Source organism: Epinephelus fuscoguttatus, linkage group LG10, assembly GCF_011397635.1.
Source record: "Epinephelus fuscoguttatus linkage group LG10, E.fuscoguttatus.final_Chr_v1".
NCBI lineage: Eukaryota > Metazoa > Chordata > Actinopteri > Perciformes > Serranidae > Epinephelus > Epinephelus fuscoguttatus.
In genome coordinates, this window is record NC_064761.1 from 43,682,933 (window position 1) to 43,695,445 (window position 12,513).

At 39.8% G+C, this 12,513-nt stretch overlaps 1 protein-coding gene and 1 long non-coding RNA gene across 3 annotated transcripts; one reads left to right on the top strand and one right to left on the bottom strand.

Moving 5' to 3' along the window:
* The first annotated feature begins 59 nt into the window (after positions 1-59).
* LOC125896001 (uncharacterized) lies at positions 60-10,000 on the top strand. Of its 2 annotated transcripts, none has more exons than XM_049588274.1 (4): positions 60-300; positions 5,833-6,433; positions 6,565-6,823; positions 7,036-10,000. In XM_049588274.1, the coding sequence occupies exons 2-4, from the start codon at positions 5,843-5,845 to the stop codon at positions 7,200-7,202; spliced, it is 1,017 nt and encodes a 338-aa protein (XP_049444231.1). In that variant the 5' UTR covers positions 60-300; positions 5,833-5,842; the 3' UTR covers positions 7,203-10,000. The 2 variants fall into 2 exon arrangements, with proteins under 2 accessions (XP_049444231.1, XP_049444232.1); XM_049588275.1 differs by lacking the exon at positions 60-300 and adding an exon at positions 5,486-5,572.
* On the bottom strand, positions 189-1,982 carry LOC125896015 (uncharacterized). The gene is made up of 3 exons (XR_007450234.1): positions 877-1,982; positions 656-689; positions 189-311 (listed from the first exon to the last, which is right to left on the bottom strand). It is a non-coding gene; the product is annotated as an uncharacterized LOC125896015 (long non-coding RNA).
* Positions 10,001-12,513: the final 2,513 nt, after the last annotated feature.

Genomic DNA, 12,513 nt, shown 5'->3' on the forward strand with positions numbered 1-12,513 from the left:
TGAGCCATTGGGCGCCTCAACTGGCCCCTTTAGGAGCAGCTCTACGCCGAGTTCCCTCTTGAAGTTGCGTAGCTGTACTATGCTGTGATTCAATGTTGTAATCAAGCTTTCGTTTATCACTGAGTAACATTTTCTGTTCCTTCTAACAACATTTCCTGTTTTGTGAAGAAAAGGAATTTCCAGTAAAGGGAAGTGATTCTGCCTCCTGAGGATCTGGAGGCGTCGTCAGGCAGGAGTGTGTCTTCAGCTGAGCAAGTCTGTTCACAGTGTTTTTATCTGCACTGACGGCCACACTGCAAGGTAGGATGAAACTGCACACACACACACGTCAAAGTGACAGTAGCTGTGTGAAGAATGAACAACAGACTAACAGAGCTTTGAGCTAAATGCTACTGTCATCATGCTAACACTCTCACAGTGAGACTGCTAACATACTGATTGACAATGTTCATCCTCGTAGCGTAGCCTTTAAGCATGCTAACATTTGCTAACTAATGCTTAGTTACACAATAACTGCTGAGACATTTTACTCAAAAACAAAAATGTCAGCCAGCTGGTGACGGCAGAGGAAAAGTAATCGAAGATCAGCAGGATTTATCCTCTGGGGAACATGAATGTCTGTACAAACTTACTTACTGTACTGTCATGACAATACCTCATTCTCATTGGCTGTCATAGATGCAGAGTACCTGTTGGTAGGGCGAATTGAAAATACAGAGTTAGTGATGTAAGAAAAAACTTGATAAGTCCACCAAGGAGGATGACTAAAAGGTGAACTAATGCTGCATTAAAAGGTCAGTCTGTAGGATTCAGGGGGATATATCTGCAGAAATGGAATATAATATAATAAGTGTGTTTTCTTTAGTGTATAATCACCTGAAAATAAGAATTGTTGTGTTTTTGTTTGGCTCTGACACACCAAGCCAACAGGTGGCTGTCCATCATTGTCGGGCCATTGGTGACAATCCATGACCCAAGTTTTTGCGGTGTGCAGTGTGGAGCCTGTGGGTGAATTAAATCGCTCTGAGTGTCATTTCTGCTCAGCACATGAGAAGAGAGGAAAGTAAACAAAAATCAAGAGGAAGTGAGACTGAAAGAAACTTGTTCCATAAGGTTTTTCTCTTTAGCAGAAGCATTTCCTGATGGTTTGTGTCATTGTTCACTGGCGCACAGCAAATTCAACAATGGACTGTGTTGTTAATGTGCTAACTGGCTAACTAGTGTTAAGACGGGAACAGCCCATTGGTTCGACAGCCCATTGGTTCGACATCCCATTGGTCCGACCATATTAAACCCATTGTTCCGAAGTCCGTTCTGAAATCATCATGATGCCCTGTGGTTAAGGTCTGGTTAGGTTTAGGCACAAAAACCACTTGGTTAGGGTCAGGAAAAGATCATGGTGTGGGTTAAAATGAAAAAGAAAGTGACAAACACATAAGCTGTGAGCCTGCTCCGCCTCAAGCCGGTCGCGGCGCACCATACGCCCGCTGCGAGCCGTTCAGCACCGCGGACAGTCGGACTAATGGGATGTCGAACCAATGACATGGACCCGTTAAGACAGTCTTCCTGTTTCCCTTTTTGAACAACGGTTAAAGACGACTGCCGTCTGCTAATGGTGAGATTTATTTCCTCTCATGCAGGTGCAGAACATACGTGCTGACGTTCACGTGCAACTTTCTAGCCAGGATACAGGTGACGTGAGGCAACAGAACGGTTGGCTTCCGTTACTGCTAGCTCTTTGACGTCGGTTTATTGTGTCTGGGCCTTTAAGATGAGCTGTTTATATCTACATAGAGAGTCAGCCCTTGTCTGAGAACGCCACGTTGCACCACCATGTTGCTACAGTAGCCCAGAACAGACAAACCAAACACTGACTATAGGGACATTCACATTGTCACGTCGGCCACTGTAGTTAGCAGCCGCACAAATATGGTCACGGCTAGCTCCAAAAAACCAAGATGGCAACAGCTTAAGTGCCAGGCTTTAAAACAGGAGTCACTGATTATTTTTAGTTTTACACGATGTTGCTACCTGTTGCAAAATCACTAAAATATTTATGCACCTGTCTTGTTATGAGGGTTAATGTTAATAAATGTATTAACTAATCTAGGCCACTCTATGGACAGCAACAAACTGTTTTGAAACCTCATACCGTATTGCAAATTATATGTGACCAAAAATTGACATATGTGACTTAATAAAAGTTTCTGTATGTTTCTGTGTATATGACGTCAAAACTGTTAGCTCATGTACCAGAATTTTCGCTGACTTTCCGAGTTGTTGTTCTGACGTGGGGCTTTCATGCAAATTTCCCAAGTAGAGAACTAATTTTTCCAATTAATTCAAGACCACATGAATGCAACATAGTTCGCTCAAGACCATCGATTCCAAAAGCCACCTTTCATGTCAGTGTGACATTTTGTAACACAGCCAGACAGCACCTGTTGCCGCAGCATGACACGTAGAAAGGAGGCGTCAGGAGGAGGCGGCCTTCTGAATTAGGAAAACATGATTAAGTATGTAAATATATGTCTTCTGTTCAAAATTATACATGGCTTAGATCCTCCTCCTCTCTGATCTTTTGTTAAGATTAGAACAAGTACAAATCAAATCACAAGGGGGGTCTCAAGAGGGGACTGTGTTGTTCCACTAAAGAAAAGCTCCTTTAGTCAGTCAGCGTTTTCTGTTAAAGCCTCCCAAGAGTGGAACAACATCCCAACACATATTATGGATATCGGGACATATGTGATATTTAAATCTCATTTAAAACTATGGGGTGCCGTTTGTAAAGTGTCTCACGCTGAAAATAACATCAACATTTTGCCACATTTAGCTTCAAACAATGTTTAAAAAAGTATTGTGATTTTTTTAACGTCACCTTTTACCACATTTACAGCAATATTTGTTAACTTAGAAATATATTAAATAGTTAAATCTAAATATTAAATGTGGCACCTAAATGTTAAATGTTAAATCTAAATATTAAATCTAAATCTAAATGCTAAATCTAAATCTAAATCTAAATATTAAATCTAAATCTAAATGCTAAATCCTAAATCTAAATATTAAATCTAAATCTAAATCTAAATGTTAAATCTAAATGCTAAATATAAATATAAATATAAATGTTAAATCTAAATATTAAATCTAAATCTAAATGTTAAATCTAAATGTTTTGGGTGAAACTAAATATTTAGCTAATATGCAAATTCACACTGCCGGTCACCGGAAGTACCAAAATAAAAGCTCGAGATGGTCAGACTGTGTTTATAGAAACAAATAACGAATTAAAACCAACTTATCGGTGGAAATGGACACTTGAACACACATTAGCGTGATAATAACTACCTAAAATAACAAGAAACGTGTTTGGAGAAATTTTATTTGACGTGTACTTTGAGTTGTTAGTGTCCCTTCGGAGGGATTAACAACCTAAGCTAAGCTAACAACCGTCAGTTCTTAGCCCGTTAGCAGGGTCTGTAATGCCTCATTAACTCTTAAACGGTCCGTGACAAAAATATATTTTTCCAGCGGATGTCTTAGTTACAACATGATTGAGCTAGCAAAGCAGTTTTGTGTTGCTATGTGTGGTATTTATTCAGTTTTGGGAAATCACGATGTCTAGAAAGCACCAGTGGCCGCAGCAGCAGCAAAGCTATCAGGACGTCATCTGTTAAATGTCTCCCATTGTCGGATACGACATTAAATTCTCCAGTTAGCTCAATCATGTTGTAACTAAGACATCCGCTGGAAAAAATATTTTCTTCACGGACCGTTTAGAGTTAGTGAGTCATTACAGACGCTAACGGGGCTAACAGCTAACAGTTAGCCCCGCTAATCTACGATAACCATGTTATTAATTTCAGCCCGTGATAGTAATGTTTGTTCAGTCATAGTGTTTATAGGCTTTACAAACACCAGAGTAGTCTAAACGGTGATACAGTGACGTGAAAAACGTGAGATGTGCATATATATATGTTGCTAAACTCCGCTGGTTTTCTACCCGGAAGTATTTGTAAACAACAAGGTGATTCCCTCAGAAGGGACACTAACAGCTCAAAGTACACATCAAATAAAATTTCTCCAAACACGTTTCTTGTTATTTTAGGTAGTTATTATCACGCTAATGTATGTTCAAGTGTCCATTTCCCCCGATAAGTTGGTTTTAATTCGTTATTTGATTCTATAAACAGTCTGACCATCTCGAGCTTTTATTTTGGTACTTCCGGTGACCGGCAGTGTGAATTTGCATATTAGCTAAATATTTAGTTTCACCCAAAACATTTAGATTGAACATTTAGATTTAGATTTAGATTTAATATTTAGATTTAGATTTAGCATTTAGATTTAGATTTAATATTTAGATTTAACATTTAACATTTAGGTGCCACATTTAATATTTAGATTTAACTATTTAATATATTTCTAAGTTAACAAATATTGCTGTAAATGTGGTAAAAGGTGACGTTAAAAAAATCACAATACTTTTTTAAACATTGTTTGAAGCTAAATGTGGCAAAATGTTGATGTTATTTTCAGCGTGAGACACTTTACAAACGGCACCCCATATAAAACAGTGGCTAATTAGTAACCAAATTTGTCAGCATTGAAAATTCTGTCAGCTGCTGCCACCTTGTTAATATCAGATGGTTATTTGGTCCCTATGTCATGTTCTATGTATGGCTTGTCCAATGTGAAATATCTTTCATGTTGTACCCTGTTCGTGCATAAGTGTTGTTTTGTATGCACTCTGGGCTAGTCACTCCGGTTCTGACTGATGTCTAACCAGCATGCTGCGTGGAGGGTTGGCTTGCTTATGTCTTAACTACGTATTGTCTTGCATACATGTTTTTAACTGCTTTCTTTCTTGCATGTTTATTTGCTTGCTGTGAAGGTCGTATTGTCCCTTGTGTTCTGTATTAATTGTAAGGCTGTCTTATGTTGTCTTGTTGTCAATTGTATATTAATTTTAGCAATGTCATTATTACTTGTTGTTCACACACTAATCAATTTTAATTAGCTGTAGTTTATTGATCAGTGCTTTAAGATAAGACCGAGGTTTGTTCCCTCGACATAGTTCTACTTTGTTTTATTTCAGGGAGCCTTTGTAACACCTGGCCAGGGACAACGGATGAAAATTAGCCTTTGGCTAAATCTGGCATATTTACAGAAATGTCTAATATGCTCTGTCCCTTCAAATAAACAAATAAATAAATAAATAAAAATTAAGTAGCTAGACGATATGATACGCCACTGGTTGTTTGTCAGTTTGAAACACTGCCGCTAATGACATAATATAAGAAGCTGCAAACACCGTATGGGGGGGCGGATGGGGTGGGAAGGGAAGTGGATGGGTCCAACAAACCCTGGACTTTAACATGCGAGGCTGCTGTTCGCTTCCCGTATGAATGTAGAGCCAAACCATGATGTTTTTTTTCTAAAACTCACCATGTTTTGTTACACGGCGAAAATTGACATCCTGGAACATCAACAATAAGCGCAGGAGGATACCGAGCATGAAATATGTAGACGTGAGTGCCACTGACCAAACGGCGATATGTGATAAGTTGGGGTGAGAACAGTTTGGCTCCTTGCAAAACAACAGTTGTGATTTGACTGATTTGTTGTACTTCACTGAACTTGTGCTAATAATTGGTGCACAGTGCACATTCAAATACAAGGCAATGATCTCCACCTGGTGTTAACTTGATCAGTATCTTGACATGTTATCTGGATAGCCACATCTGATCCTTGGGACATCTTGCATATATTTGCCATGTTGTGCGATGTGTGTGTTCATGCTCTTCTTCTGTTTCTTTGTTTCATTTTTAGCTGATCCAAAATGAGCCAGTCCACGAATGAGTCAGCACCTGAGATTGAAACGTGGTCCAAAGAGGACATCCACCACTGGCTAATGACAGAGGTCAAAGTTCCTCAGAGTTGCGCAGACATATTCATTAAGGAGGAAGTGTCTGGAGAAGAACTCGTTGACTATGAGAAGCAAAATATTTTAGACTTAGGAATAAAACATGGCCCTGCTGTCAAAATCACATCCTATCTAAAAAGTCTTAAAGAAGGAACACAACATAAGTCACAGTTCCCAGCTGATGTGGAAAACTGGACAAAGGAGCAAGTGACCCAGTGGTTACTGCAGCACGTGAAGGTCGATGACAAAAAGGCAGAGAGGTTCCAAGAGGAGGATGTGTCCGGAGATTGCCTTGTTTGTTTCAGCGAGCAGGATTTTGTGGATATGGAGCTGAAAAAGGGTCCCGCTGGCAAGATCATGAAACAGCTACTTCGACTAAAAAATGAGGAGTCGGCGCTGCAGCCCGTCAGTCGCCCCTTCAGATGGTCCCTTAGGGACAAAAATAAGCAAGAAAGCACGAAGCCAAAGCCGTCGTCACGGGCGACAAAGAGTAAAGAAACTACGGAGGTAAAACTTCAGAATCATCTGCACTGCAGGTCAAATTAAATACAGATAGATGAGAGGTCCCACTGCAGCACTCTGTTCAATCCAGGTTAAGATTTGATGTTTCATTTTCTAATTTCTAATTTCTCATGCAGAATCCTGCCCCGCTGATCAGAAACACCCTGGATGAACTTTCTACAGAGGATCGCAAGTCTTTTAATTTCACGCTACAGCTTTACACTGCCTCGAAGTGTAAACCCATTCCTAAGGGCAAACTGGAAGGTAAGGACAGCATGGACATCGCCACATTAGTGACCAACCACTACGGACATGAGGAGGCTTTACGTATCACACGAGATATTCTTCAAACCATACATCAGTGTGAACTCGCTTCTAAACTGGTCAGATACACAGGTAAGAAAACTGAGGTACCTCCGACTCTCTACATACACACATGCTGTATGTTTACACGTGTGTGTCAGAAGTGCAGCATGCATTCACTGCAGTGAAGCCTTCAGATTGATCCAGTCTGATTCTGTTTCGCTCGGTGTAACTTTACTGTTGGACTTTATAGAATTCTAATCATTAATCGCTTCATCTGTGACCTCATTTAATTATTTATACAGATCAAGAGAAGCTCCGTTGCACATCTTGTGATGATGAGGAGGACACAGAGGACTCAGAGAAGTCAGACTCATCGTCTCGTTCCAGACGTAAACCCAAGAAAGGAAAAGAACAAAATCGTTTCCGTTTCCAGATGAATATGAAAATAGACATGCCATGCTGTAAATGACCGTATTTAAAGTGGCAGCTGGACATTAAAAGAGGCTCAAATTTCTTCTTAGTGGATGACAATGACAAAGGACATTGATTTGAACTTGTCGTCAGACTTGTGATGTTCTTGAGCACCAAAAGCTCTCAGGAGTCTCTCCCACTGCTGTCCACATGGTGGCTGGATTTCACCATTTTGTTGTTTCCTAAATGAAAAGAAAGAAGAAGATGACAGTAGGTTTTTTCCAGATGGTTTGGGATCTTTCCAAATAGTCTTGAAAATGCTGATGTAATGTGAACTAAACTAATGTAAGTAAATGCTGTCAGGTCGCCTGATTAAAGTCTGACTACTTTTGTTTAAATCCTTTTAATTACATTTGAGGCACTTATTACATAACGCACGCTGTACTGTCTTCTTCTCTTTCTTTCTGTTTTTATCTTTTCAGTTTCTGTGTTATCTAATTGTGTATAGATGCAGTTAACATCTCAACAAAACCAAAAAATACCAAAAACAAAAAGCCACAACGTCTCAAGCATTAACAGGGTGCTTACACTGCACTCATAGTTGCACTGTGTATCAGAGGAAGTTAGGCTGTTACGGCATCAGGAGGAAACATGGACAAAGGAAGTGGCTTTTAAAATGTTCGTATTTTATGTTACATAGAGCCACATCTTCCCTATATCATAAAGCTGATACTGTATGATCTTCATATCACCATGTTTTAGTTTAATGGTTGCTTTGTGGGATTTAGGTTGGACTCATATGTCATAGCATGTAAAGCAGTATGTGTGTCTGCATGTGTGTGTGATGTACTGTGGTTATACTCACTTATGGTGACATGAGCCAAACCCCTACATGGTCAGATACTGTCAAACAGCAAACTGCGTTTTAAATATATTAAAAAATTGTCCGTCGTCTCATCATGAACTGGGCTTAAAAGGATATAAAAAGAGACAATTTTTCTTTCAGAGGCCTGCAGGGTCCCTTGTCTCTCTGAACCATATTTTCCTGCTTTGTCTCAGTCAGGAAACGGATTATCATATAGAAACTTTTAGCTTCCTCTGTGAAACTCATAGCCACTGAAAGTTAACTGTGAGTGGTTTCTGTAAAGCAGGCCTAAGCATGAATAGCGGAAGACCCAGAGACATTTGCACTCCCAAGGTCCCCGACTCTATTGCAGGGCCGTGAACAGGGAGCCAAAGAGATTCATGTCAGCTGGTTTATAGACTGCTCTCCTTTGAAAAATAAAGAGATCCAAATTAAGGTGATACATTTTAACAAATCCAAATTTAAAATCAGCTCTGCCTAATTCAAGGGCTTATAAAAGCTATCCAGACCAGTTCATCCGTTTTTATACTGTTTCTGTCATTTTTACAATCTTGGATTTTAATGATTTTTCTTTGTTTTAAATAGTTTTACCTTTTCCCACATTATTTGAATCTGAAAGAAAAGCCTGTACTGAGGGAATTAGGAGTAACAACTTGAGACATTTTTCTCTGAACCTTTATTTCTGGTGAGAAGACCACAAACACCAGAGAAAGGGGTTTTGTCTTCATAAGCTCACTGTAGGGCCCCCAAGGGATAAGCTGCAGTGCATCTCACACCACGCCAGCACACAGATGTAGACCAGCACACCTCATAGTGCATAGGGACCCTTCCCCGGGCCTTCCAGGAGAAGAGATAGGTGGACCTTTATAGCTGTTATGTTCTGTAGGCTAGGAGCGAATAAGATAGAATTATAATTATTACTAAAATGCACTATTTTAGCTAACGGGTGAAATCAAATTAATGACCAAATTAAGAGGTGTAAACAAAACTTTTTGAACAAAGTTGATCAATTTGAGATCTAAATGATTTAAAACTTTCCTGAAGGGTTATCTAAGATGGAGGCATTTTTTGACAGGCTATTGCGTGTAAAGGGCGTCCCGTGGATACCTTTGTTTTTCTTGCATGCCTCCACAGAAAATGGCAAACATATTGATTTATTGATTGATTGGGGGTCCCCGTTTAACAACAGCAAAACTATATAAAAATATCTGTTTCCAGAATCTTGTGAAACAAACTCATGCAATATAACCCAGGTCTTGTATATCATGTCATGTGCTCTGTACTTCCCAAACACGTGAAGATTAACTAGAACCCTATTTTTCAAAACTAAAAGTGAAACTTATCCATGCTCTCTTCAAAGTCAGACCAAAGAGTTATGTCAATCATTTATATAGTCGATGCCTTTGGCATATTCAAGATGATTATTGGGTCATTTTTTGCCATCAAGGTAGGCTATTAATGTATTATCATCACAAGAAGTAGGCCTAATAGTAGTAGCAGTGGTAGAATGTAATTATTAAACTAATGTCATGTAATGGCATGTAACTGACACAGTGACATAGACAGAGACCAGGATTGAGCGCTCTCCTTAATGTGTTTAAGAAAGAGAGAGAAACAGACTGAAAGGAAAATAAGGTTGAACATGGACAGACATATCAGCCTGGTTTGGCAACCTCACTCAGCGTACAACTGAAGGCCCAAATTACCAGGCTTATCCAGAGAACCATGAAGATCATGGGAGTCAGGCAGCATGCCATGCTCCAGTCTATCTTTCAGCAGACCATAATCAGGCAGGCGCAGAAAATTATTTCAGACCCCACCCATGTCCTCCATCATGAGTACCAACTTCTCCCCCCAGGCAGATGCTTTAGAGTTCCCCAGTGCAGGCTAAACCGCTTTAAGAACTCTTTTGTCCCCCTGTCCATTAAAGCCTTAAATGGGAAGCTAACTGTAGCTTAACTATACGTGTATGTATTGGTATACATGTATATACAGTACAGGCCAAAAGTTTGGACACACCTTCTCATTCAATGCGTTTTCTTTATTTTTATGACTATTTACATTGTAGATTCTCACTGAAGGCATCAAAACTATGAATGAACACATGTGGAGTTATGTACTTAACAAAAAAAGGTGAAATAACTGAAAATATGTTTTATATTCTAGTTTCTTCAAAATAGCCACCCTTTGCTCTGATTACTGCTTTGCACACTCTTGGCATTCTCTCCATGAGCTTCAAGAGGTAGTCACCTGAAATGGTTTCCACTTCACAGGTGTGCCTTATCAGGGTTAATTAGTGGAATTTCTTGCTTTATCAATGGGGTTGGGACCATCAGTTGTGTTGTGCAGAAGTCAGGTTAATACACAGCCGACAGCCCTATTGGACAACTGTTAAAATTCATATTATGGCAAGAACCAATCAGCTAACTAAAGAAAAACGAGTGGCCATCATTACTTTAAGAAATGAAGGTCAGTCAGTCCGGAAAATTGCAAAAACTTTAAATGCGTCCCCAAGTGGAGTCGCAAAAACCATCAAGCGCTACAACGAAACTGGCACACATGAGCACTGACCCAGGAAAGGAAGACCAAGAGTCACCTCTGCTTCTGAGGATAAGTTCACAGCAGCTCAGATCAGAGACCAGATGAATGCCACACAGAGTTCTAGCAGCAGACCCATCTCTAGAACAACTGTTAAGAGGAGACTGCGCGAATCAGGCCTTCATGGTCAAATAGCTGCTAGGAAACCACTGCTAAGGAGAGGCAACAAGCAGAAGAGATTTGTTTGGGCCAAGAAACACAAGGAATGGACATTAGACCAGTGGAAATCTGTGCTTTGGTCTGATGAGTCCAAATTTGAGATCTTTGGTTCCAACCGCCGTGTCTTTGTGAGACGCAGAAAAGGTGAACGGATGGATTCCACATGCCTGGTTCCCACTGTGAAGCATGGAGGAGGAGGTGTGATGGTGTGGGGGTGTTTTGCTGGTGACGCTGTTGGGGATTTATTCAAAATTGAAGGCACACTGAACCAGCATGGCTACCACAGCATCCTGCAGCGACATGCCATCCCATCCGGTTTGCGTTATGCTTAGTTGGACGATCATTTATTTTCAACAGGACAATGACCCCAAACACACCTCCAGGCTGTGTAAGGGCTATTTGACCAAGAAGGAGAGTGATGGAGTGCTGCGGCAGATGACCTGGCCTCCACAGTCACCGGACCTGAACCCAGTCGAGATGGTTTGGGGTGAGCTGGACCGCAGAGTGAAGGCAAAGGGGCCAACAAGTGCTAAACACCTCTGGGAACTCCTTCAAGACTGTTGGAAAACCATTTCAGGTGACTACCTCTTGAAGCTCATGGAGAGAATGCCAAGAGTGTGCAAAGCAGTAATCAGAGCAAAGGGTGGCTATTTTGAAGAAACTAGAATATAAAACATGTTTTCAGTTATTTCACCTTTTTTTGTTAGGTACATAACTCCACATGTGTTCATTCATAGTTTTGATGCCTTCAGTGAGAATCTACAATGTAAATAGTCATGAAAATAAAGAAAACGCATTGAATGAGAAGGTGTGTCCAAACTTTTGGCCTGTACTGTATATATATATACATTTTAACGTAACTATGTAACTTTTTTTTTTTATGATGACTTTGTAAAACAGATGTGTGTGTGCAATGGGCAGTGTGCAATTTGTTGGCTGATGGTAGTCTGTACATGTACTGTAGATACTGAGTGTGTGAGACTGTGAATAGTGACAGCTCTGTTTGTGGATTGTATATATGTAGGAACTGTATGTGTCAACTTTTTGTGTCTTTTAACAGCAGATACTGCATGTATCCAAGACAAATTTCCTTCGGGACAATAAAGTTTATCTTATCTTATCTTATCTATTGCACACAATGCTTTTGTAAGTTACTTGTTAATAGCTTATTTGGAACGCTGCTTTGTCACTCTTTGACCGTCCCGCCTGAACCACTGTCCCCTGTACTGAATGGAGGAGAGATAGACATTATGTCATTTCAGTGTTGTAGCAATCCACAGAATAATGACAGGAAAGTAAAGATAGATCATATTTCCTTAAATGGTCTAATGGTGTCTTTTGTAGTTAGTTGTGCTTCATCTTAAATTTTAAAAGTTCATCCTCAGGATTATGACTGATGATCATAAGCTGTTTTGGTGCCCCCTCCAGCACTCGATGCCCTACATCAGTGATACTCAACGTACAGCCTGTGGGCCAAATCTGAATCTGAAATCTGTCTTTGTTGTTTAAGCATTTAAAACAAAATGTTAAAATCTTTTAAGACATTAATTGTAAAAATTATTTGCTACTTGACTCCCTAGAACTGTGTTTTTAGTTATCTCTTCTCTTTCAATTTTATCAGACACTGTATTATTGTATGTGTACTGTTATGAAATAAAGTTATACAGATGCCTGTTTGAATCCTTGTATTCAGTCAAGTTAAAAAAAAAAAAAAAAAAGAAAGAGGACGCAGGCATGTTTGGTCCCT

Excerpts from the sequence above, each read along its gene's own strand:
- LOC125896001 (XM_049588274.1), top strand. The coding sequence starts at position 5,843 with ATGAGCCAGTCCACGAATGAGTCAGCACCTGAGATTGAAACGTGGTCC. Across the intron at positions 6,434-6,564 it reads AGAGTAAAGAAACTACGGAG|AATCCTGCCCCGCTGATCAG; the intron begins GTAAAACTTCAG and ends TTTCTCATGCAG. Across the intron at positions 6,824-7,035 it reads TAAACTGGTCAGATACACAG|ATCAAGAGAAGCTCCGTTGC; the intron begins GTAAGAAAACTG and ends TTATTTATACAG.